A 26,269-nucleotide genomic window follows, 5' to 3' on the forward strand; every position below is an offset into this window, starting at 1 on the left:
TTCAAATATAAGTCCTGCTGAAGCAAAATCTAAAAGTCAACAACGTCATAATGCTCGTCAATTAAAACTTATGGGAAGTTTTTATTTATTAGCTGGTAAATATCAAGATGCATTAAATTGTTTTACTGATTCAATATTAAACTTACGTAAATGTGATGATTATTTATGGCTTGGAAATGCCCTTGAAGGTCTTGGAATAACAATATTATTATTAAGATTTATTGATTCACCATTTAAATTACCAAATCAAATATTAAATAATGTCCTTCAAGCATCAACTAGAGCTAAATTTCCTGATTTATTATCACCTAAAAGAAATTCAGTAGATTCATCAACAAATTCTGGACCTATTAATAATATTAATAATAATAATAATGGACATTCAAAGACATCTTCAATTAGTACTATAAATGGAAAGAATTCAACTTATTCTCCAAGAAATTCTTCTAGTAGTAATAATATTAATTTTAATTTCCCTAGTCTGTCACCATCAACATTATCATCATCATCACCTGATTTTACATCCATGCCAACTCCAGAATTAATTGGATTAATTTCATTAAAATCATTAAATTTTTATCAAGTAAGTACAAATGATTTTGAAAATATAGTTCCTGATATTGTTTATGTTGAATCATTATTAAGAATTATTAAATTTAAAATTGGTATATATCTTGGAGGTAATGAATCAAAGGGGAATTTATTAGATAATATAGTTCGATCTACTAAATTATCTTCAAAATTAAATTTAATTGATACAAATTATTTTACAAAATCTGATATTTTAATTAATATTGATAATATATTTAAATTACAATTAGTTGATTTACCAATTCTTGATCAATGTCGAATTTATTGTACATTAGCAACTATGTATACAGATTTAGGAATGCTAAGAAAGAGAGCATTTATACTTCGATTCTTATTAGTTGCACTTTTACCAAAACTTGAACAAACATTTTTAAATGAAAATCCTGATATTCAAAATAATCTTTCCCTTATAACAGGAATTAGAGATGAAGTTCAAAGTATTCGAGATATTTTTGAATATTTATTTTTAATTTATGGAATTAATTTACAATCAGAAAGTTCAGCTGAAGATTCATCAAAACATTCAGAAAAGAGTTGGTTATCTTTACAAATTCAAGTTTTAAGATTATGTTTACAAATTGCTGAATCTATGAAAGATTATCAATTTTTATTACAATTAGGTACAATTTTATTAACAAGATATAGTCATTGTTTACCACCTGATGATCAAATTAAATTGAAAAATAAAATTGATTCATTAATTTATTTATCTAATAGAAATAATTTAAATTTAACTACTCCATATTGGGATCCATTTTTAGTTAGAAGAGTTCAATTTATTAATCCTCGAGATAAAGATGAAATAGTTCCATTTCCTGAATATGACAAGAATTCATCTCAAATTGGTGGATTAGTTAGTGAAGTAAAAATTAATGGTAATGGACATTCTAATAGTAATGGTAATGGTAATGGTAATGGAAATGGAAATGGAAATTCTAATACTAATACTAATACTAATTCTTTCTTATTTGATCCTTATAATAAAGTTGATGAAAAATCAGTATTCAATAAAGATAAATTATTATTAAAAGATGAAGTATATCAATTGAAAGTTCACGTTCAAAATCCCTTTGCATTTGAAATTGAACTTGTTGATATTGAAATCATTACTGAATCTGATTTTAAAGTTCAAACTTTAAAGAATCATATTAGATCATATTCTAAAGGGATAAATAATAAATCTAGAAGTGTAACTAATACTAATTTAAAGAAAATCACTTCATCAACAGCTTCTACAACTTCAGTAGTAGTACCTCCACCATCAACTATGTCGACTACTAATTCTGCATCAAATATAATTCCTGCTAGTTTAACAGTTTCTGGTTCATCAACTGAAATATTTTTAATTGCCTTTAAACCATTACAAGTAGGTGATTTAAAGATAATTGGATTTAATATTCAAGTTGGAACTTGTAGTCCGCAATTATTTAAAATAATTGATCAAGAATTATTTAGTTCATCATTTAAAGTTAAATCTATTGGTATAAATGAGAATTTATTTGTTAATAATCAAAAACACAATACTTTAGAAATGGTTGAAACTAATTTAAAGAACGGGAATATTAATGACCGATCAAGTGTAAGACAATTAAATCTTCAAGTTATTCCACCTCAACCATCATTATCATTAACTAAACTGCTGATTAGTAATGGATGGTTAATGTTATTAGAAGGAGAAATATATAAATTTTCAATTACATTAACTAATCATTCTGAAGTTTTAATTAATTATTTATCATTTTCATTTTGGGATTCATGTATTGAACCATTAAATAAAAAATTATCTGGTAGTACTGGGAATCAATCATTACCAGCATCTGATATATATGAAATTGAATGGAATTTATTAAAAGTTAAACCATTTAGAATTTTAAATAAAGAAGCAATTAGTGAACATCATAGAACTATTCAACCAGGTACAGAAATTAAAATTGATTATGAAGTTATTGGTAAAAGAGGTATGAAAGAACTGAAATTAATTCTTGAATATTCTCATAAAAGATCTGATGAATTAACTAATAGTTTTATTAAACATATTCATGTTCCATTAAATTTAACTATATTATCATCAGTTGATATTGTTGGTTGTGATATAATTCCATTATTTTCTTCATCTTTACAAGGATTTGAAGGAGAATATATTAATGATGGTAAAGAAGAAAATTTAAAGGATGTATTAAAATTTATAACTAATATAATTGATTCAAATGATAAAGAAATTGGAGATTATTGTTTATTTATTTTAGATGTTCGAAATTTTTGGAATGAAAAATTAGCTTGTCATTTTGATTATCATATAAGTTGTGATGAAAAGTTTTCAGTTAATGAAATTATTGAACCTGGTAAAACATCTAGATTATTAATTCCTATTAAAAGAATTGGAGTAGATGTAGATCTTACAAAAGATATTCCATCTTTAAGAAATAAACAATTTATTAAGAATTATTTAATGTCAGAAGCTGAAGATTTACAAATGAAAGAATTATTTTGGTTAAGATATTATATCTTAGAAAGCTTACTGGGTTATTGGGAAACTATAGATAATAAACGTAAGGGTAAAATTGAATTAAGAACTATTAGATTAACTCCTAAAATGGCTAATGTACTTGAATTTAGTAAAATTCGTTTATTAACATCTATTATAGGAGAAATTAATAAATCTACTGTTAAAAAGGAAAGTAGTCATTATTTATTAAAAGTAGATGAATTTTATACCCTTAAAACAATTATTACTAATGAAGTTAATCATCAAATTAAAGGAATATTAAGGCATTTACCAATCTCAATGAATTTAATAACTCCTGGTAATAATATTAATTTAATAAAGAGTCAATTATCTATTGATAAAAAGATATTAATTAATGGAGTATTACAAAGATCAATACCTACACTTAATTCAGGAGATACTATAGAAATTGAGTTAAGCTTTTTAGTATTAGAAAAGGGAGAATATGAATGGGGGACAGTATTAGATGTTTTAAATAAAGAAGGGTTACAAATCGTTGGTCGTGAACCCATCTACATTACAGCATCATAATATTTTATCATCTACTATTACAGTAGTTATATATCGCATTAAAGTATTCGCATACAATACAAAATAATCTATAGTTATTTATTAAACTAAGTAAATTTTGAAAAAAAATCATTTTTCTGTAAACTCTCTATGTACAAGGAATAGTTATTGGTAAAATTATATTCATGATGTGGTTATTACCTTTTACTATTATCTAACTTAAATGGTAATTGTTGAGCTCCTTCAGCTTCTAATTTATCAATATACCTTTGTCTAGTTAAATCATTAAATCTTTTCTCTTGGAAATATTTAACCCAAGTCTTAACACAATTATTTTCAAACTCGGACTTATAATTTCCACATTTATCTTCAACATTACCTAATTGATTTGGATCTAGTGAATTATCAATATTATTATCTGTTAAACATGCAAAGAATTTGTCTCGAGAATCCCAACATGCCTGACGCTTGGCTTTATTGGGAGGTGGAGCATTTCCTTCATTGTCTGATTTTGAAAAGAATCCCATAATGATTGCTTACAATTTGCTTCTACAGTATTGTTGCCTATGGGTTTACCCTTTAAATCCAATTCATTTTTGTTTGGTGAGACTCATTGGAAAATACACGTGAGTGGGCCCGTGACTTACAGAGTCAATGAAAATTCTACATAGTATACATTGTATACTTAGTATATTATTTAGTATTTATTATTTATTATTTAAGTATTGAAATATATATTATTTATTAAATTATTGGTCTACTTCAATAACGCACTACTCATTAACATTTTACAAACTAACTCACCCCCACTCAATAAATAGTCATGTCCATGACCATACGGCAAATTGCAAAATAAAGGTTGCGCAAACGGGGAATAAAAAATGATTGTGCGGCGCATCACTATATAAAGCAATATATATATAATTAAAGAATTCCCAATTCCCGCCCATGATAATTATAGTAGAGTAGAGTATATAGTTATAGTTACTAAAGTGTAGAAGATGTCTATTTCATCATCGTCTAGTTATTATCAATTACAACCTCATTCTGAAGAAATGGAGGAGGGAGAACAATCTCAAACTCAATCTCAATCTCATCATGACCATCATGATCTTTTACCTACAACATATGAAATTGAAGAACAAAATAATTTAGATAGAACATTCTTTAAGATTAGATATAGATCTAACTCTGTGGTAAGTCATACATCATCTACTACTGAATTATCAACCAATGTTCAATTACCTACTATAAAAGTATTAGGAACTGGAGGTACTATAGCATCAAAAGGTACAACATCTCATCAAACTGCTGGTTATGAAGTTGATTTAACTATTGAACAATTAATTGAAAGTATTCCTGATATTTCAACTACTTGTCTTTTAGAATATGAACAAATCTTTAATATTGATTCAAAAGAATTTGATATTCGACAATTATTACAACTTTATGCAAAAATTGTTGAAGATTTAAATAATTATGATGGAATTGTTATAACTCATGGTACAGATACTATGGAAGAAACTGCATTCTTTTTACAATCAACAATTAATACGTTTAAACCAATAGTTATTTGTGGTTCAATGCGTCCTTCAACTGCTATTTCATCAGATGGACCAATGAACCTTTATCAAGCTATTGTTATTGCTTCAAGTCGTGAATCAAGAGGTAGAGGAGTACTTATTGCTCTTAATGATAGAATAGGTTCTGGTTATTATATAACCAAATCAAATGCTAATTCTCTTGATACTTTTAAATCTATTGGTCAAGGTTATGTAGGGAATTTTGTTAATAATGAAATTCATTATTATTTCCCTCCTGCAAAACCTCTTGGTTTAACTTATTTTAATATTACAGTAAATGATCCAATTACTGATCAACTTCCTCAAGTTCCAATTATATATGCTCATCAAGGACTTGATAATCGGATATTTAAATTAACTATTGAAGGTTTAAATGCAGCTGGATTAGTTATAGCTACTATGGGAGCTGGTTCACTTAGTGATAATACAAATACTTATTTATCTGAATTAGTTTCTCAAACTGAATTTCCAATTGTTTATGCAAAACGTTCAATGGATGGTATGGTCCCAATTGGGGCACTTCCAAGAGTTCCAATTATTAATGAAGATTATGAAATTAATAAAGGATCAATAATATTTAATAATGCAATTGCTGGTGGATATCTTAATCCTCAAAAGGCAAGAATTTTACTTCAATTATGTTTAAAGCAAAATATGAATTTAAAGGAAATTAAGAAAGTGTTTAAAGGGGTTTAATAATATATAGATAGATACTTAGATACATAGATAGATAGATAGATTAATATAACATGAAATATGTTGATTATGAATGCCAAATGAATGCCCGAAGCAATCAAAGATGAGATAACAATAGTACTAAATAAAAATAGAAAAAAAGACTAAAGACTAAAGACTAAACTAAATTAAATTAAACAAAACAAAACAAAACAATAAAACGAAAGTAAGAAAGAATACAACGACGTAATCATAGAATAGAATAGAATAGAAGAAAAGTCAATAACTTAAGACTTTGCATAAGCAGCATCAACTTGATCTTTACAGGATGCTAAAATCTTTTTACGTTGTAACTTTTGAGCTGAGGTAACTAAACCATTTTGTGGAGTCCATTCATCATCTAATAATACAACGGTTTGAATTAATTCTATTCCTCTTAAACCTTGACTTTTACCAGTTTGTAATAAATATTTATGAACTGATTTAATAACTCGTTGATCATGAACTAAATGTCCTATATCTAATCTTTCAACTTCTTCTTTACTAAAGATTTTTTCATCAACAAGATGTTGTTTTAAATGTTGTTCATTTGGTAAAATAATTGCAATTGGTTTAACTTTAGATTGATCAGCATAAACACAAAGATTAAGAACAGTTGGATTAGATCTATAAATAGATTCCAATTTTTCCAAGGCAATATATTCCCCATTTAATGTTTTAACTAAATTCTTTTTACGATCAATAATTCTTAATCCACCATTATGAGTCCATTCACCAATATCACCAGTTCTAAACCAACCATCTTCAGTAAAAGCTGCAGCAGTTTCCTTTTCATTTTTATAATATTCAGAAGTAATTGATTTACCTTTTAAAAGAATTTCTCCTTGATTATTCTTGGCAAAATATCCAGCATCAGGAACGTCAACTAATTTACAAGTGGTTGAACCAAGAATAGTTCCTAAACAATCATATTCAAAATTATGATGATCAACAACAGTTGTATTGGCAGTGGTTTCAGTTAATCCATAACCTAATAACATTGGAGCAATTAAAGTTGAAATAAAGATTTGAGCATCTTTTGAAATTGGAGATCCACCATTAAGAATCCATCTTAATTCACCACCAGTTGCTGCTTTAACTTTTTTGAAAATTATATCAAAGAAATCAGCTCCTGGAAGACCATAATGAGTAAAAGTTGATTTTGCTTTAAAAGCAGTCCAAAATATCTTTTGAGTAATAAATGGTAATTGTTTAACTTTAGCAAGAACACCCTTTCTAACTGATTCCCAAACAGCAGCAACTCCGACCATAATAGTTGGTTTAAATTCCAAAAGATCAGATTGACAATTTCTACACAGAACATCAGTTAAAGTTTTAACATTTGCATAACCTAAAGTTGAACCCCACCAAAAATTAACAATTTCAAAAGCTAATTCGAAAATATGAGCTAAAGGTAAGAAAGCAATAACTCTATCCTTTGGAGTAACTAAATCACGATCAGCAACAGAAGAAATACCACCAACACCAGCAACTAAATTTTCATGAGTAAGTACAACCCCCTTTGGATCACCAGTTGAACCAGAAGTATACATAATACAAGCTAAATCTTCAGGTTTTGGATAATGTAAAGGTAAAGAAGATTTTTTACCTAATGCAATTACATCATCATAACTAATAAATTTAATATCAGGTCTAACTTCTAAAATCTTTTCTCTACCTAATTTTGCTTCTTCATAAATTTTACCCTTAGATCTTTTATCATTTGGATCAATTTGTTCAGAATGAATAATATATTTAACATTTTTAGCCTTTTGTAAAGGATTAACTAATGATTGTAATAAATTATTATCAGTAAAAATGAGATCAGATTCAGTTTGAACTAAAGAATGAGTTAAACCAGATTCACCTAAAGTATCATAAGCTGTAACAATTGGAACATTTTGATAAGCAGAAGCTAAAAATGTTTGCATCCATTTAGGAGATGTTGAAGCATAAACAAATACTTTAGCTTCTTGATTTGGTTTTAAACCTAATTCAATAAGTCCCTTAGAATAATCTTGAACTAAAGTTAATAATTCACGATAAGTTATATAATTATAAGGAGATAATTCATAATAAATCCATTCTTTATCAACTTTAGTTTCTTTACCATCAATAAATTTAGTAACTTGTTTAACTTCAACATGAGTATCAATTAAATTTCTCCAACCCATAGCTTTATTTGAAGGATTTCTTTCAACACATTCTTCAATAAATTCAGGAATATTTGTAGCTTTAGAATCTTGAGGTCTTACTAATGGTGCATCTTTATAAGCAGCTTTTCTTCTTGGAGCTGTTTCACCTGGTTTAGCTTCACCAACTGGTAAAGTAAGAGGAGCCATTGTTAATGATTTATGTTATAATTTATAATATATAATCAATAATTATATATGAATTCGAAATCAATTTCAAATTTCAATTTCAAATTCAATTCCAATTCCAATTCAGTTTTTATACAACTGGTCGGTCCTTAATTGGAAATATAAGAAATTTTATATCCGTAAGTCAGCCTAAAAAAAGGTTTAAGTAATTTTTTTTCTTAGTGATTTAATGGAGGGAGAGGGCAAAAAAAAAAGTAATCCCTGCAGTTTCCGTTTAAAATAATAATAGTAAATTTGAGAGGGGTGATGTCACTAACTAAGTTAGAAGTTGAAGTAGGTATAGAAAAGAAGAAAAAGAAGATAAAAAGTAAAGAAACTATAAATTAAATTTAAATTTAAATGCTTATACGTTAATGGCAAAGTTACTCATTGTAAAGTAAATCCTTTACGGAGGCAATCAATGAATAAGGAACCGAGCCCCAAATATCTAATAATGGATAAAATATTTGTTATTCGTATGTGTCTAAGTGCTTGTGACGTAGGTACATTTTAATCACAAAATTGTAAATTGTAAATTGTTGATAAAATGTAGATAATGAACAATTGGGGTAGACGAGTGATTCCGATAGAGGTGCATGTACATTTACTTAAATGGCTTTTTTATATATTTTGCTATACTGTATAATTAACTATGAATCCGGTTATACTTTTACTAATTAAATGACGTTAAGTTTGAGACTGTCTGCATTATTAGTTAATAATAATGCATTAGGCTAAATATACTGTACATCATTGCCACAAATATACACTCATATAAAATACATTCTTATCAATCAGTCCACTTGATTTCAATTTCAATCTTTACCTTTAACTTTTTTTAAGTTCAATTTCTAATTCAATTGCAAATCTACTCTACTAAAATAATTTCCTAAACTCTACAAACTTTTGCTTTTCTTGTCTTGTACTGTTTTACCCTTTATGGTAATTTAACCAAAATGTTAGTTATCTTGGACCTTTTACTCTATCTTTGCCACACGTGATCCTGCTGCGTATTTCTAACGTCTTTGTTGGGTTGCGAAATTTTGTTGGGCTGATATAGTTCTTGGTAACTGGGCACGACGTGTGCTAGTGTACTGCAAGTTATATCAGTATAATTGTCTACATGCTAAGGTACATAAGCACTGAAATAAAAGCTTATCTAAATATATAATTACTAGAACGAGATATCAATAATCCCACTTTTAGATTATATCACATTTCATTCAATTATTTTGCCAAGTGGATTTATTATTCCATATACAGGTATAATCTTATCAATGTTATCAGGATATATGCAGGTAGGTGTCCTATTCAAGCTTTGTCGTAAATCGAATCAATTCACGCTTTTGTCGTAAATTTGATCTATTCTGGCAATATAAATTGAAGATAATGTACGATATATTTTTCTATTTTTCTTGTAATCTCCTTAAATTCATATTTTAGAGTAAAACTTTTTATCTTAATTACTAATTACAAGTAAGAGTCATATGATTCCCCACAACTATTTAACTTCTATATACTGCTGATAATAATAACTTTATACCTTGCGATCGGCGAAAAGGCACTTGTCATGTGTGTCATGTGTGAAGGATCATGTGTCTCATGACATAAATTCCTTTGTTTTGGTTCCTTTTTTGATCAGTGTCGTGCGACATAGCCATTTGTTCTCTGCCATGTATTTGCAAATAATCTTTAGTGTTTATAATTTGATATAACAAAGCATGCATAGTAACATTGCACTATCATGTCAGCATCATTTCTTTATCTTTCGTTTCGAATACCTTTGTATTTGTGTATTCTAAATTTTCATGAATTATCCATTGTATATGGATGATTTTCTTCGTATTTTAACCATCTCAATATCTCTAGTTCCTATTCTATTTATTGTTCATTCTAATCAGTTTGGATCAGTTTCAGTTATTTATTCCCTTTCATGGATAAATAGATTTATAGTGTATAATACACATCTGATACTTGCCTAATTAAAATAATTTGCACCCATGATGTGGAGACTGTGTGCAGGAACTTCCAATCTCATCTAAAATTTTTTTAAGAAGAGCTACTAACAAAAAAAATTTATACTATAATAACCTCATGCATTAAGTCTAATACATAAACATAACACAACAGATATGGCCGTATTAAACTCAAATCCAGAGATTCTCTTACGTAAGAGAAAGAACGCTGATAGAAAGAGAATCGAGAAACAAGAAGCAGCTCATGAAAAGTTATTAAAGCAAAAGAGACAAAGAAAATTAAATCAAAAGAAGAAATTCATAAGAGCAGAAACATTAGTTAGTAATTTCAAATCTAATGAATTAGAAAAGAAAAGAATCAGAAATTTAACTAAGAAGCAACAAAAGGATAAGCTTTCTCAAGAAGATGATGTAGAAGCAACCGAAGGTGATGCTAAATTATTATTTATTATTAGAATTCCAAATCATACTAAGGGATTAAAAATTCCAAATAAAGCATCTAAGATCTTAAATGTTCTTAAATTAACTCAAACTAATACGGGTGTGTTTGTCAAGGCCACTCCTTCTACATTTGCATTATTAAATTTGATTGCTCCTTATATTATAATTGGTAAACCTTCATTAGCTCTGATTCGTCAATTATTTCAAAAGAGAGCATGTATATTAACTCCATCAGAAGATGAAAATGAACCAGCTAAAGTTACTAAATTAGATAATAATCAATTAGTTGAAGATAAATTTGAAGATTTAGGTTTAATCTGTATAGAAGATTTAGTTCATGAAATCATTAATTTAACTGAAAATTTCATTTCAATTACTTCATGGTTATTACCCTTTAAATTAAATCCTCCAGTTAATGGTTGGGGTCCACAAGCAAAATTAGCTAAATTAATTTATAGTGAAGAAAATTCAAAGAAATCAATTAGTTTAAGTCAAGATTTTATACTTAGTGAAGTTGAAGATATTGATAAAATTATTGATCAACAAAATTAATGAAAGAGTTAATTATATATATTGTATATTAGATAGGAATAGACGATCCTTATGAGAATGATAGTTTTTACATAAATTTTGTAATTAAATTCATTTCAATATTAGATATTTTCTATATTAGATATTATATTAAGTTAAAATCAATCAATGATTTTTTACAAAAACAGGTATTTAAATTAACTAAGTACGTACACGATTTCCTTCCTTCTAAACCAATAATCTTTCTTCGAATCTTAATTCGTTATTAACAGGTAACCCAACCAATAATCTTAACAAGTTTTCTAAAGCTTGTCTTTGTTTATTTAAACCATTAATAGCTTGATAACCTGGTTTAGATAATGGAGCCTTTAACCAATAAGATAATAAAGTTAAAACAGCATAGAAATCTTGGTATTTTTCATCACTTTCTTCAACCTTCTTATATTGAACTCTTTGTAAGAATTCAGTAACAACAACTAAATCAATAATTAATGGAGTAGCTAAAAGAGAATCTTCACAAACATTATGAATAGAAATCTTATTGTGACCACCTAACATTAATTCAGAATAATATTCATCCATAGCAACTTTAGAGTCTCCAACAGCTGGGACATATTTAATAACAATACAATGATCAACGGTAGTACCCTTTTCTTTGTTGTATAAGATTTGATTAGATTCAATCATATCATCAACAACAGATTGTTTAGAGATTTCCTTAGATCTGAATTGTTTTGGAGCAGATAAGTTGTAACCATCATTGTTACCTAAATGGTTGTAAGAAGCAATAGAAACTGGTCTAATACCGGCATCAACTAAGAATTGAGCTAAGACAGATTTAATCTTGGTTTGACCAGATTTGAAATCATCACCACCAATGAAAGAGTTGTATTTTTCAGCTAATTCAATAACACCTGGAACAAAAGTGTTTTGTGGAGAACCATTAATATAAGGAACATTTTCTAAGATAGAAGCAACAGCGAAAATGGTTGATGGAGCAATTTCATCATGGTTTTCCTTAATAGATTTCAACAAGTTTTCAGAGTTGTCATTAACGTTGGCTAAAACATCAGCATATCTTTCAGTGTTAGCAGTCCATAAAACAATGACTTTATCTAAATCGTTGTTCTTTTTGAAATCTCTAATATCTTGTCTAATTCTTTCAACATCAGCCCATTTATTGTTAGTAACAACATTACCTTCTTTGTCAACATTGAAAATGTTATCAGCTCTTTCCTTTTGGTTTAAAGCAATAAAATCTGGGTAGTAAACAGATTTTAATGGTTTATATTCCTTTAAGTGTGGGATTAATTGTCTTTGTAAATCATAATCTAAGACTTTAGCTCTTTCCATAGCCTTGTCTAAAGTTAAAGAATTAATATCCCAACCACTGACAACAAAATCATTTGGATTAACTAAAGGAACAATGGAGTTGAAAGGAGTGTAAACATCCTTACCAGTGTCCTTATCAATACCAATTTTAATAGTAGAAGATTGAGTAACTGAACCATAATAATTTGGTTTAACAACACCTTCCTTGTTTTGGAAACTGATATTATGTTTGTTAGCAGTGATAGCAGAAACTAAAGTAGAACCATTATTACCACCTAAACCGACTAAAAGTAAACCAGTCTTTGGAGCTTTTAAGTCTAATTTAAATTCATAATCAATAGCAGTTGGAGTAACAGTTTGTTTACCATTAGCATCAGTTTCAACAACAGAATTTTCATAAGTAAATTTAGTATATAAATTATCACCATCAGATCTGATTTTATCAGAATTGAATTGGATTGGGGAGAATTTGGTTTCTAATTTAGGTTGTTGTTGAATTGGAGCCATCTTGTGATGTGATGTGTTATTTCTTACACGTGTGTGATGAGATACAATACAAGAGTAAAATAATTAAGTTTAGATTAAATTTTATAAAGGGAATTTTATTCAGCTTATATACTTTTTCATAACAAACTACAATTACGGTGAAAATCCCTCATCCAATTAAATTTACGTGCCCAATTCATTTAACCCCTATACTATTTTGGAAAAAGGGGGGAGCCGCCGAATTTTCGGCGAAATTGGATCTGGGACACGTACGATTATGTGTGGTCTCCAATTTTTATTGGGTAGTGTGGTCGTGTACATGTCAACCATTTCGTCTATTTTTTTTTGTTTGTTTACCTATCATGTGATTATTTATCGTCCATTTTACCGTATATGGAAGTCAAAATAAAACACATTTATTGGGGTCCATAGATAGAAAAATTTTAGGGTCGCTTCTGGATAGAAGGATTAGCAACTTATATTCGGATCCTGATTAAGTAAGCATTATTCACAATCAATATATATTTATATCAATCATTAATGAACAGTTTATACTCAAATCAAACACGGAATCTTACCATCGTCAACTTTGAGTTCTAAGCCTTGCTGCTGTTTAGTTGTGCTATTTTACTAATGAATACTTGAAGCTCTTTGCATGTTTTCATTTGCTGAAATTAAGGTGCACACGACTCCAATTTTCGCCGAAACAATTTACGTCCCCGACGGTTTCTCGGGTTTCGGAGAACTTCTTGCGGCCGCAAGAAGAATTCTCACCAAATTTCAATGTTGTTGGGCTCTTCATGATAATTTGGCATACGAAAATAGGAGGTATGGTCTTTATCTACATTTAATTATCTTTAAAATCAGTATGATCTTAGTACTCTTAAACGCTATAGAAGCATTTTGCTTGATTCTTATTAATTAACTCTAGCTTCGCTAACCTATAAGCAAGTGCTTAACGCTTTTCTTGATAATACATAATATAAGCTCAAGTAATATGTTTTGATCAATTCATTGTAAAATGTAGTTGAAATATGAATTGCGTTTCTTTAGTTTTTCAACGGAAATTTAGTCAAATTTATAAATTTATGTTTAAAAATGTTCTTCACCTTTATTAGCATAATTTTATTCTGAGGATTATAAAATAAGTTTGAGTTCTTCACAATCAGACATCCATTGGCACAATCTAGCAGGAGTGCTAGGTAGGATAATAAATTTGGCTTGAAAATAAGCTATTTTATCAAAAATATAGGTGGCTGGCATATTTTTTATGCAGTCTATAGACTTTCGCACCGTTCGGGTTAAGCCAGCAGCATTTTGCCAAATTAGGTAGTCACCCCTACTGAATAGGTGTACTTTATAGAAGCTCCTTTGCTAAACATATCTCTCTAATATAAGAAAATCAGGGATGAAAGCTATATACTGGCCTTAGAAGTTTCATGAACCTATTGATCACAATGATATTCAAACTGTATCTGTTGTGTTGCATTACTGTGCTTCCGCGCACTTAAAAAAGATTCTTCAGCAATCTTATACATGTATGTTAACAAGACAATGATATAATCGGTACTAGAACATGATAAACCTTCTTTGCAATTGTAAGGTGTGCTTCTGCTTGCAAGTAACAACTGTTATGTTACAGAAGAAGTTTAAGTTTATTATTAGACGTTTTCACTCTATTGTACTTACTGTTTCGGTTCGCCTTGTGCATAATGAGGTGGGAGACCGACTGTGCTTTTATTTTTGTACTTTCTGCATTGTACAACAATTTGCACATATCCAGTATTTTTTTAAATAGTCTAAGAAATACTTCAGCACGGTGTTTTAAATATCCAACTAGTTAAGATGGCTGGCTAGCTGGTTGCAAAAGTCTTATTTTTCTCGGTTCTTCTTGACCTTATTTTTTAGAGTGCGAAATTTTTTAGATTTGAAGGAGGCGTATATGTGTCTAAAATGGAAATATGGGTGTGAAAAAAGATAGTTTTTAGTAAGAGATCACCTTACCTCCACCTGACTTTTAAATCCTAAACTAAAGAAACAAGGAGTTGCTATGTCTACCATACCACTTGTCCAACTTAAAAAGTATATTAATGCAATATTACTATACTCTATAAAACTGACAATGTTACAACTGTAATTATGATGTAAAAGAATAAGTAACAATAAAGTTAACAATCTAACCACTTTTCTATGCAGATGTAATAATTGAATTAGCCAGCAAAGGAGTGAACTCTAAGTACAAGAGAAGATGCATCACATATGTTTGAAGTATCCACGTCACATAGAATGTACCATTTAACCTATTTTGATCATCTTGTAACTATTTTGGGATAATTCTTACTTCTGGATATAAACTTAGAAGTTAATATACCTGCGTTGTCATCTCAAACATGTACTGATATTCACTTGACCGTTGACAAATTTGCTTATACTCTAGACATCCAAATAACCACAAAGTGAATTCTAAAATCTTGCCAGTATTTTTTAAAAACGCCGTTAGAAGGTATTCCTGGTTAACTCCTTCATAACTTTCCACTTACAAATATAAAGTATTGGCTATTCCCATGAACCCTTTAGCTCTTTTAAAATATCATAAACTTAATCTAACTCCCAGCCGCTCCTTTTTATCTTTTAATATATCCAAATAGATCTTACTATCAGAATGAAGTTAACTTCATTAATATCGTTAACGTTAGCTCTTATGAGTTCAACCGTAATGGCTTTTGACCCGTTATCTAACACTAACGTAGCAGTATATTGGGGACAAAACTCTGGATTGTCTCAACAAAGATTATCTACTTACTGTCAAGATCCAAACGTTGATATAGTAGTCCTTTCATTTATGGATGTGTTCCCTAACACTTTAGACATTAATTTTGCTAATGCATGTGGGGGTCCAACCAATTCGGAAGGTTTATTAATTTGTGATCAAATTGCTACAGATATTGGTACTTGTCAAAGTTTAGGTATAAAAGTCTTACTTTCATTAGGTGGTGCTTCCGGTGCTTATGGTTTCACTTCTGACCAACAAGCTACTGATTTTGCAACTACCTTATGGGATTTTTTTGGAAATTCTGATGCTCAACCACCAACCAATAGACCATTTGGTACAGCTGTTCTTGATGGTTTTGATTTTGATATTGAAGATAATAATCCTACTGGATACGCTGCCTTAGCCACAGCTTTGAGAACTCTTTATGCTACAGATAATTCCAAACAATATTTCATATCCGCAGCCCCTCAATGTCCTTACCCTGATGCTTCTACCGGTGACTTGTTAGCTAATGCAGATGTAGATTTTGCTTTTATTCAATTCTACAATAATTACTGTAATTTAAATTCAGGAGCCAATTTTAATTGGGATACTTGGGTAAACTTTGCTGAAAATGTTTCTCCAAACAAAAATATTAGACTTTATGTTGGTTTACCAGCTGATACTACTGCTGCTGGATCAGGTTATACCCCATCTGCTCAAGTAGAGCAATATTTGGCCGCAGCTAGTGTATTCTCCAGTCCTTACTTGGGTGGTATCTCCTTATGGGATGCTTCTCAGGCTTGGAATAATGTTGTTAATGGTGAAAACTTTGTTGATCAAGTCAAGAATATATTGGTTGAAAATGTACCAGTAGCTGAACCTACTACTACCACCCCAACTACTACTCCAACAACTACTACTCCAACAACTACCACCACTAGTACTCCAACTACAACCAGTACCACTACTACCAGTACTCCAACTACTACTTCTCCAACTACTACTTCAACTACCAGTCCTACTACCACAAGTACTCCAACTACTACTAGCACTACTAGCACTCCAACTACCACAAGAGCCACTACCACAAGTACTCCAACCACTACTAGCTCTACTTCTACTACTACTACTAGTACTCCAACCACTACTATTGTTCCAACCACTACTAGTATTCCAACCACTACTAGTATTCCAACCACTACTAGTACTCCAACCACTACTATTGCTCCAACCACTACTAGTATTCCAACCACTACTAGTACCCCAACCACTACTAGTACTCCAACCACTACTAGTACTCCAACCACTACTAGTACTCCAACCACTACTAGTACTACTTCTACCACTACTAGTACTACTTCTACCACTAGTACTTCAGCTACCACTAACACTCTCAAAACGGTTACTACGAGTGCAACTAAGATATTTACAGTATACCAAATACATACCACTCTTACCGAAGTTATTTCTTGCCCTTTGGCCACAACTACAAAGCTTACCACAGTTAGTGCCCCTCCATCCTGGTGGCCATAAAGAAAAGACATGTTGATACCTTTTATTTAAAAAACAAAAATGTAATGCTAAAGAATATATATATACTAATTTAGAAGAGATTGTTGATGTATTAATGCTTGTAATTGTAATTCTAGTTTAAACCCCAGTAATAGTTTTCTTGCCATTATATTTAAGTATACTGAATGTAGTTTACCACCTTCATTCCAATTTTGAAGAAGATACCTATCGGTATCAGCATCTACTTGGTTAAGAACAAGTGGATCTAATCTCATATGAATAATTGGAATCGGTGATTGATCTAATTGCTTAATAGCTTGAGGAGTTAATCTTGTAGGACTTGCTAAAAATAGATAATGAGTTGCAATAGCTCTTTTCAAATTCTTTTGAGAACCTATATGATAATGATAAATACCAGATAACTCTCTTATTATTTTAGCTGTCATTTTTTGAACTGAATTTTTACATTGTACAAGAATTGTTATATCATTTTTCAAAGAAATTGAGCCGTCAAATACATTTGATTGTTTTAAAAGACTTGTTGATGGGATTTTAATTAATTTATCCTTTTCAGATTGACTTACTTTATCATAAAAAGCTTGTAAATCCCATTTTCCTAAAATATCTATACCATTATCATATGCACCACCGACTTTAATTAGATTTCGACCATTAAGATGATTTTGTAAAACTTTTAATGAAAATAATTCATAAAGGGTACCCCTAAATACAGCTGAATTCAAATCAATCTCATTATTTTTGCAATAATTTAAATAATCTTGACAATCTTGAATTGAAGACACAGAAATTTCAGAATACTTTCGTTTAAATAATTTCGCTATGACCGTAACATTAACATTTTCATATCCATATCTTATTAAACATCTTGATTGAGATGTCAATCTTACCATAGACATTAATTACTATAGATCACTGCAAACAAACCACCAACGTATAATTTTCACGCACTCATTAAATAAGTTTTAAATTTTTAGTTGGCGATAGTCGGACTTACAGTAATTAAAGCATAGTAACTATAGCAGTCTACACACATCAAGTAATCAAGCATCCATGAAGTTAACTCAATTCATAGTAGCAGGTTTATGCTCATTAGTAATGATTCGAGCTGATGAGTCTGTTACAGATAATTCTGTTCATTCCATTAAAGTATTTGTAAAATCACTACAAGATAATACAATTGAAACGGTAGGATCAATTCAATATAACACCAATAAAAAGAGAGCAGAATTCGTATACAATGACGATAAAGAAATTCAATTAAATAAAGGTTCTGGTTACTGTTTTGGAACTGAGGATATACCCAATCATGAATGTTTTGCCTATGTGGAAGGAAATAATAAATCTATAAAGAGTAAGAACTTTCATTTATTTACTAATGAACAAGATGAAATTTCTCAATTATCGATCAGTAACGAGGATGGCGACAAGCCAAAAGTTATAATTCATAATGTAGTCAAATCACCTGTACCAAACTTAAATGCTGAATCAATTAAGGGTCAAAAGCAAAATCAAAAGGCAGGACCAAAGATTGAAAAAGTAGTACAGAAGAAAGTTGTCAAATATATTAATGATGAAGGTATAGAATCAGAAAAGGAAATAGAAGAAGAAGTTGAAGTAGAGGTTGATGACAGATCCTGGATCCAAAAGAATTGGATGTATATTGTGCCAACATTGATCCTTTTCTTATTGATGGGTGATGAAAAGAAGGAATAATCATAAAGCTTAGCTCACCATAAATAAATAAATAAATAAATAAAAATATATAATTTTAATTTATTGTAATTAATTATGAAGCAGCTGTAATTAATCATAAATAATCATAATTAATTATAAACTAGTTATAATTGAAATTGAATTAGAATTAGACTTAGTAGTATATAAGGTTTATATTCTATAGACTATATTTTAGTATACGGTCAATCACGTGCACATTTAATGTCTCGTCTATATAAAATCTATATAATGTCTCAGTCCTCGCTTGCTTACTCACAAACAAAATGTCGCATTATCTCTACAACGAATCAGAATTTAAATATTGTAATGGACTGCACACAGTACCATAGTTAACAAGATTTGTTAGGGAAATTTTTTTTTGGTGTAAGGCAGTTTTGCACCATCAGAAAATTGACAAAATCCGAAAACCAATAGCCATTGAGTCCATTTATATACGGAGTTTGGTTATATATATCCAAGTGTGTTAGTTAAAAGTGGAATATTTATCCAAAGATTTATCTAGCCACTAAGTCATTTTATTGTTTCCCGGTTTTTGGAATTAAGTAAATCACATTAGTATCTCTATTAGTGTTGTTGACTATTGATATCACCAATAATTTATAAAATATTAATAATATTCAATAAAAGTTAATATTAATATTAAATATTGATTTATAAAAAAGCCATTGCATTGGAAAAAAAGTTTAATATACTATTAGTTTTTTCAAAATTATCATAATATACTAATAAACATGCTTAGATCACATATATTAAGAAACTCAAGACGTTTAATATCATCATCTTCAAGAAGATTAGCTGATGTTGAAGTTACCATTGATGGTAGAAAAGTTTCAATTGAAGCTGGTTCTTCTATTATTCAAGCTGCTGATTTAGCTGGTGTGACAATTCCTCGTTATTGTTTCCATGATAAATTAGCTATTGCTGGAAATTGTAGAATGTGTTTAGTTGATGTTGAAAGAATGCCAAAATTAATTGCATCATGTGCTATGCCTGTTCAAAATGGTATGGTAGTTCATACTGATTCAGAAAGAATTAAAAAGGCAAGAGAAGGTGTCACTGAAATGTTATTAGAAAATCATCCTTTAGATTGTCCAGTTTGTGATCAAGGTGGTGAATGTGATTTACAAGAACAATCTCAAAGATATGGTTCTGATCGTGGTAGATTTAAAGAATTAGTTGGTAAAAGAGCCGTTGAAAATAAAGCCATTGGTCCATTGGTTAAAACTTCTATGAACAGATGTATTCATTGTACTAGATGTGTTAGATTTATGAATGATGTAGCTGGTGCACCAGAATTTGGTACTGCTGGAAGAGGTAATGATATGCAAATTGGTACTTATATAGAAAGAAATATTAATTCTGAAATGTCAGGTAATATTATTGATTTATGTCCTGTTGGAGCTTTAACTTCAAAACCTTATGCTTTTAGAGCAAGACCATGGGAATTAAAGAGAACTGAAACTATTGATGTTTTAGATGCTGTTGGATCTAATGTCAGAGTTGATACTAGAGGTATTGAAGTTATGAGAGTTTTACCAAGATTAAATGATGAAGTTAATGAAGAATGGATTTCTGATAAAACTAGATTTGCTTGTGATGGTTTAAAGACTCAAAGATTAACTACTCCATTAATCAGAAATGGTAATTCATTTGAAGTTGCTACTTGGGATGAAGCTTTATCAACCATTGCATCAGCTTATGCTAAGATTCAACCAAAGGATAATGAAGTAAAAGCTATTGCTGGTGCTTTAACTGATGCAGAATCATTAGTTGCCTTAAAGGATTTAGTTAATAAATTAGGTTCTGAAAATGTTACAACTGATGTTAAACAAGCTACTGAAGCTCATGGATTTGATGTCAGATCTAATTATATCTTTAATTCTACTATTGATGGTATTGAAGAAGCTGATCAAATTTTATTAATTGGTACTAATCCAAGACATGAAGCTGCTGTATTAAATACTAGAATTAGAAAAGTATGGTTAAGACAAGCAGTTGATATTTATTCAGTTGGTCAAGAATTTGAATCAACCTTTAATTTAAAGCATTTAGGTGTTGATGCTAAAGCTTTACAAACTGCTCTTACAGGTGAAGTTGGTAAAAAATTAGCTGGTGCATCTAAACCATTAATTATTGTTGGTTCAGGTATTGCTGATTCAGCTGATGCTCAATCTATTTATAAATTAGTTGGAGAATTTGCTGATAAGAATACTAATTTCAATAATGAAGAATGGAATGGTGTTAACTTATTACATAGAGAAGCTTCAAGAGTTGGTGCATTAGATATTGGATTCCAAACATTATCTAGTGAAGTTGCTAATACTAAACCTAAATTTGTTTACTTATTAGGTGCTGATGAAATTAAAAATAAGGATGTTCCAAAGGATGCCTTTGTAGTTTATCAAGGTCATCATGGTGATATTGGTGCTTCATTTGCTGATGTTATCTTACCAGGTTCAGCTTATACTGAAAAATCAGGTACTTATGTTAATACTGAAGGTAGAACTCAAATAACTCGTGCTGCAACTAATGCTCCAGGATCTGCTCGTGAAGATTGGAAAATTCTTAGAGCATTATCAGAATATTTGAATGTTACTTTACCATATGATGATATAGTTGCTGTAAGAACTAGATTAGGAGAAATTGCTCCTCATTTAGTAAGACATGAAGTAATAGAACCAGTTTCAACTGATATAGTTAAAGTTGGTTTATCAGGATTATCATCATTTAATAAATCTAGTAAAATTACTGGTCAACCATTAAAGAATCCAATTGATAATTTCTACTTTACCGACGTCATATCTAGATCTTCTCCAACCATGGCCAAATGTATAGCTTCATTTGGTGCTAAAGTTGATAAAATAACTGATGCTAAAGCTCAAATAGACTTTTAGATATTAACAGAAACAAAAAAAAAGAAAAAACAATTGCATTATCATTGTCATATTTTTTTATAATTTCCCTTCCATTTCTTTTCACTCATATTGTCCAATCATGACTCTCTTATCTTTTTGATACATTATATATATTCATTTTTCAGTAATTTATTATTAGTAGTATTATTTTTTTATATAAAAATATTTTTGCAGTTTTGTATGCAGCCGCTTCGTAAAAAAAATCCCCCTATCCCGCGGAGCTGAGTTACTCGGTGATCTCCATGGGGACTAAATAAATTATCATCTCATCTCTAAATTATTATAACTTATTGCAACAATACATAATATAATTATAAGGCTATGGTATAGAGGTTAAATCATTTTTGTGTTTATATATCATCAGGTTAATTAAAAATTAAAAATTCAATGCCATCGAATAGTAATAAAGCTATAAAGGAAGAAGTTCATAATAATACTAATAATACTACTAATAGTAATAATGATGGTGTAGATGATACTAGTGAATTTGCATTAAAATGGAGACAAAATCGTGCATGTGCTCGATGTAGACGATTGAAAATGAAATGTTCTTATGATGATCCTCTGCATAAGTCATGTAAAAGATGTTTTACTTATGGAGTTGAATGTTCAATTGATAATGATCCTACAGCCAAGTATGCTAAGAAAAAGAAACGCAAAGTTACAACTGAAGTTTCAAGTTTAATTAATTCTTTAATAAATGATTCACAATCTTCATTAAATAAATTACCATCAGATTTATCTGATTTTCCTCAAGAAGGTCTTCAAAGTTTACTTAATAATTATAAAGCAATTATTTCAAAAATATCCGATGCAATTCCAGTATCAATTCCAAATGAATTAGAATCAATACCGTCATCGATAAAATCAACAGAATATCCATATCCATTTATATCATTTCAAAAAAATTTAATAAAGGAACTTGTAGAATATTATCAATATTTTACTATAGATGAAGCAAAAATTAGATTTGATTTCTTTATTCATCATATGTTACCATATTTCCCAGCAGTTGCTTTATCAAATAATCTTAAAGATTTTCAAAATTTATATGATAATTATCCTTTACTTTTAATAGCATGTATATCAGTTACGGCTGTAAATGATAATAAATTATCGAGTTCAAAAATTTCTAATTCAAAATTATATGAATTATTAAATCATTATTTATATAATTTTATTGCTTATTATGTTCATGTTAAATGTGATGATTTTTCAATAGATTTAATTTATGTTTGTTTAATATTATCATCTTGGTGTTTACCTCCTAATAAATTAGGACATTTTAGAAATCAATTAAATTCTTTAACAGCTTTTAATATTTCATTATGTATTGATTTAGGTGAAATTTCAAAATTTAAAGATAAACAACAATTAGATGATATTTCTGATCAAAGGAATAGTTTAAGAGCTTTATTAAGTGTATATTGTTGTTGTGGTTCTTTAGAATTATCTTTAAGAAGATTTAAATTAGTTACTTGGACAAAAAATCATGAAATTGCTACAAGATTATTAATGAAACCAGGATTCGAAAATTTACCTAGTTCAGAAGATAAATATTTATGTTATTATTCTAAAATCATAGCTACAGCTCAAGAAATTTTAGAATTTATATCTCCTATTGGTATAAATAATTCATCATTAATTCCAAAGAGTTTTATTGATAATATTGATGAAAAGGCCAGTGATCATGCAACTTATTTATCTCCTACTCAAGTTAAATATGTATTAAATACCTATGAAAGAAAATTAGATCAAATTCTTGATGAAAGTGGATTTATGAAATCAATTTCAAAAAATCAAGAACCTAAAGAAAAATATGTTTTATGTATAATGTATTATCAATTACTTATAATTATTTATGATAATTTAATTAGTGGATTTCTTAATGGTCATGAAGTTCCTACTTCTAAACCATTATCATTATTTCAAAATAATGAAAGAGAATTATGTTTACAACATATAATTAAATTAATTAAAATTTGTGAAAATTTAATTGATTTCTTTGTTAAATTAAATTCAGAACAAACTGTAAATTATCCAACAGTATTATATTATAGACCAATGCATGCATTAATATTATTGGTAAGATTAAGGTTAGTATTAAAATCACAAAGATTTCAAAGTATGCATGTAAATATTCTTGAAATTGATGTAGAAGATTATTTTAGTAAAGTAGCTGAAATAATTATTGAGAATGAAAAGACTTATAAATCTGAAGTTTGTGCTAAAATGAAAATTATTCTTAATAAGATTGAACGATGGATGAAAGTTTCAAATGCTTATAAAATTAGAGATAATGGTTCGAATAATGATATTAATTTAGATTTAGTCAAGTTAATTAGTATGAGTAAAGATCAAGAGATTGAAAGTTTAAGTATGCCTAAAGATTTTGAGGTATCTACCAAAAGAATCGATAGTATTTCACCAGCAGCTAAAGGTCAGACTCCTGTAACTATTATTAGTGCCGGCACTAATTTAGGTCAAGGTTCTTCTGGTACTACCAATGATAATAATGAACCACCTGCATTTGCATTGGAGAAGATCTTTCAAGAAATTGATGCAGATATTATGCACTTTCTTAATCCCTTAGAATCGGATTTCAATTATTTGACTGAGCTTAATGGTGGAAATTTTAATTTACTTGGAAATGGTATGGATATTGTAGATTCTTCTAATAACTACTCTAATATATAATTAATATATCTATAGCTTATATACATTAAAATTTAAAATTTTTAGCTAAATCTTCTTCTGTCATTTCTTGCTTTTTGGCTTCCCCTGTCTTTGAACCCTTATCTGATTTATCACCTTTGGCTGGTAGTTCATAGCCTTCACCTCTACCCAATTCGTTTAATACAGTATATAATGACTTTGGTTGAGTGTTTTCTGATGTACTTTCATCAACTGTTGTGGTTGTGAACTTTGTGTTGAAACCACCATATTCACTAATTTCTTTTTTAGTCCCATCATCATCAACAACTTCTTCACTTTCTTCAGAGTAATTAACTTCTGCATCTTCTTCATTACTTTCATCTTCTTGTTCATCCTCTTCTTCTTCAGATTCTTCATAATCAGCCAATGCCCCCCAATGATCTTCTCTGTTAATTTCAACTGTATCTTTATCTCGATACCCTGAATTATCATATTCTTTATCTAGTCCAGGGATAATCAATCCTTTATAGGCTGGAGGTCTTCCAATTTGGGTCATTAGTTGAATCCAAGGCGGTGGAGTATTTAAATTATCAGACATTCCAAGGGCTTTTCTTAATTCTTTTGATACTATTCCTGGTTTTAATTTCAAAACATCATCGGAATATTCATCATTAGCTTCTCTTCCTTCAAAGTAAACATCTCCAAATCCTGACATTTTAGGTTTCTTTTGATGTTTAAAGAAGGCATCATATAACTTCTGATAATCAATATCAAGTCTCCCCATTTTGGGTTGAACTTTTTCTCTTTGTTGCTGTCGTATAGATTGATCATCTGTATTTCTCATATCCATGATACCTGTATCACGAATAAATTTTGGTAATTGAAATGGGGCTCTTTCTAATCCTCTTTTACTTGATAAATATTCACGTTTAGATGACCAATGACCTGGAACAGGAATTATATTTGTTTGAGATTTTAATGCAACGAGTAAGTATGGATCTGCTGCATCGGCATCATACCAATCAACAATTTGTGGTCTAGAAGCAGATGCTTTAAGTAATGCTAATGGTACTTTATTCTTGATTCGAAGTTGTCTTCTAGACCACTCTTTTTCTTCATCTTCATCTTCATCTTCGCTTTCTGAACTAGAATCCTTTCCTTCTTCTACATCTCTATCAGAACCACTACTATAGAATACTTCACCCTTTTCATCATCATATTGAGAACCATTAGAACCATTAGAACCATTAGAACCATTAGATTCGTCTTTGGTTTCTTGAACTCCATTAAATCTATCGAATATCCCAGCAAATTGCTTCAATAGAGTTTCATCAGTAGAAAGTGTATGATCTACTCCATCCTCTTCATGAATAGGTTCCTTTTCAAGCGGTATTTCCTCATGCTTTACCTCTTTCTCTTGTGATGGTTTAACCTCTTCGCTAGATATGGATTGCGACTGATGAGATGTATCATTAGGATTCAATTTCCTTTGTTTTGCCTTCTCCCTTCTCAAGGCATTTTTTGATCTTTTTTCTTTAGCCATTACTGGCAATACTTATACACTACTATTATTTAGAGCGGTTTGAATAGGTGTTAGTTACTATCTAACTAACAAAAAAAAAACTAACTAACTATTTTTGAGACACT

At 29.5% G+C, this 26,269-nt stretch overlaps 12 protein-coding genes across 12 annotated transcripts; 7 read left to right on the forward strand and 5 right to left on the reverse strand. All coding sequences in view use genetic code 12, as the record gives it.

The window, feature by feature from the left end:
- The first annotated feature begins 327 nt into the window (after window positions 1–327).
- On the forward strand, window positions 328–3,688 carry RJT21DRAFT_122102 (uncharacterized protein). The gene has a single exon (XM_064882290.1). It carries the CDS (start codon window positions 527–529, stop codon window positions 3,626–3,628), a length of 3,102 nt encoding a protein of 1,033 aa, XP_064736599.1. The 5' UTR covers window positions 328–526; the 3' UTR covers window positions 3,629–3,688.
- Window positions 3,689–4,356, reverse strand: RJT21DRAFT_122103 (uncharacterized protein). Its single transcript, XM_064882291.1, has one exon. It carries the CDS (start codon window positions 4,132–4,134, stop codon window positions 3,805–3,807), a length of 330 nt encoding a protein of 109 aa, XP_064736600.1. The 5' UTR covers window positions 4,135–4,356; the 3' UTR covers window positions 3,689–3,804.
- Window positions 4,357–4,380: 24 nt separating this feature from the next.
- Window positions 4,381–5,941, forward strand: RJT21DRAFT_122104 (asparaginase). Its single transcript, XM_064882292.1, has one exon. It carries the CDS (start codon window positions 4,609–4,611, stop codon window positions 5,884–5,886), a length of 1,278 nt encoding a protein of 425 aa, XP_064736601.1. The 5' UTR covers window positions 4,381–4,608; the 3' UTR covers window positions 5,887–5,941.
- A 211-nt stretch (window positions 5,942–6,152) lies between these two features.
- On the reverse strand, window positions 6,153–8,246 carry FAA4 (long-chain fatty acid-CoA ligase; the record flags this gene model as incomplete). The annotated part of the gene is made up of 1 exon (XM_064885544.1): window positions 6,153–8,246. The coding sequence occupies one exon, from the start codon at window positions 8,244–8,246 to the stop codon at window positions 6,153–6,155; it is 2,094 nt and encodes a 697-aa protein (XP_064736602.1).
- A 1,995-nt stretch (window positions 8,247–10,241) lies between these two features.
- Window positions 10,242–11,321, forward strand: RPL7 (Rpl7p). Its single transcript, XM_064882293.1, has one exon. It carries the CDS (start codon window positions 10,397–10,399, stop codon window positions 11,231–11,233), a length of 837 nt encoding a protein of 278 aa, XP_064736603.1. The 5' UTR covers window positions 10,242–10,396; the 3' UTR covers window positions 11,234–11,321.
- Window positions 11,322–11,354: 33 nt separating this feature from the next.
- INO1 (inositol-3-phosphate synthase) lies at window positions 11,355–13,368 on the reverse strand. The gene has a single exon (XM_064884792.1). The coding sequence runs from the start codon at window positions 13,049–13,051 to the stop codon at window positions 11,441–11,443; it is 1,611 nt and encodes a 536-aa protein (XP_064736604.1). The 5' UTR covers window positions 13,052–13,368; the 3' UTR covers window positions 11,355–11,440.
- Window positions 13,369–15,692: 2,324 nt separating this feature from the next.
- CHT3 (Cht3p) lies at window positions 15,693–17,318 on the forward strand (the record flags this gene model as incomplete). Its single annotated transcript, XM_064883050.1, has 1 exon — window positions 15,693–17,318. One exon carries the CDS (start codon window positions 15,693–15,695, stop codon window positions 17,316–17,318), a length of 1,626 nt encoding a protein of 541 aa, XP_064736605.1.
- Window positions 17,319–17,383: 65 nt separating this feature from the next.
- RJT21DRAFT_115492 (uncharacterized protein) lies at window positions 17,384–18,214 on the reverse strand (the record flags this gene model as incomplete). Its single annotated transcript, XM_064880352.1, has 1 exon — window positions 17,384–18,214. One exon carries the CDS (start codon window positions 18,212–18,214, stop codon window positions 17,384–17,386), a length of 831 nt encoding a protein of 276 aa, XP_064736606.1.
- Window positions 18,215–18,368: 154 nt separating this feature from the next.
- On the forward strand, window positions 18,369–19,031 carry RJT21DRAFT_414 (uncharacterized protein; the record flags this gene model as incomplete). The annotated part of the gene is made up of 1 exon (XM_064884472.1): window positions 18,369–19,031. One exon carries the CDS (start codon window positions 18,369–18,371, stop codon window positions 19,029–19,031), a length of 663 nt encoding a protein of 220 aa, XP_064736607.1.
- A 415-nt stretch (window positions 19,032–19,446) lies between these two features.
- On the forward strand, window positions 19,447–22,267 carry RJT21DRAFT_122112 (uncharacterized protein). Its single transcript, XM_064882294.1, has one exon. The coding sequence runs from the start codon at window positions 19,784–19,786 to the stop codon at window positions 21,944–21,946; it is 2,163 nt and encodes a 720-aa protein (XP_064736608.1). The 5' UTR covers window positions 19,447–19,783; the 3' UTR covers window positions 21,947–22,267.
- ZCF39 (Zcf39p) lies at window positions 22,268–24,664 on the forward strand (the record flags this gene model as incomplete). The annotated part of the gene is made up of 2 exons (XM_064879878.1): window positions 22,268–23,621; window positions 23,685–24,664. The coding sequence occupies exons 1-2, from the start codon at window positions 22,355–22,357 to the stop codon at window positions 24,662–24,664; spliced, it is 2,247 nt and encodes a 748-aa protein (XP_064736609.1). The 5' UTR covers window positions 22,268–22,354.
- Window positions 24,665–24,677: 13 nt separating this feature from the next.
- On the reverse strand, window positions 24,678–26,213 carry RJT21DRAFT_48917 (U2 snRNP complex subunit). The gene has a single exon (XM_064884793.1). It carries the CDS (start codon window positions 26,163–26,165, stop codon window positions 24,690–24,692), a length of 1,476 nt encoding a protein of 491 aa, XP_064736610.1. The 5' UTR covers window positions 26,166–26,213; the 3' UTR covers window positions 24,678–24,689.
- Window positions 26,214–26,269: the final 56 nt, after the last annotated feature.

Source organism: Scheffersomyces amazonensis (genome assembly GCF_036850825.1).
Source record: "Scheffersomyces amazonensis strain UFMG-HMD-26.3 chromosome Unknown RJT21scaffold_6, whole genome shotgun sequence".
Classification (NCBI taxonomy): domain Eukaryota; kingdom Fungi; phylum Ascomycota; class Pichiomycetes; order Serinales; family Debaryomycetaceae; genus Scheffersomyces; species Scheffersomyces amazonensis.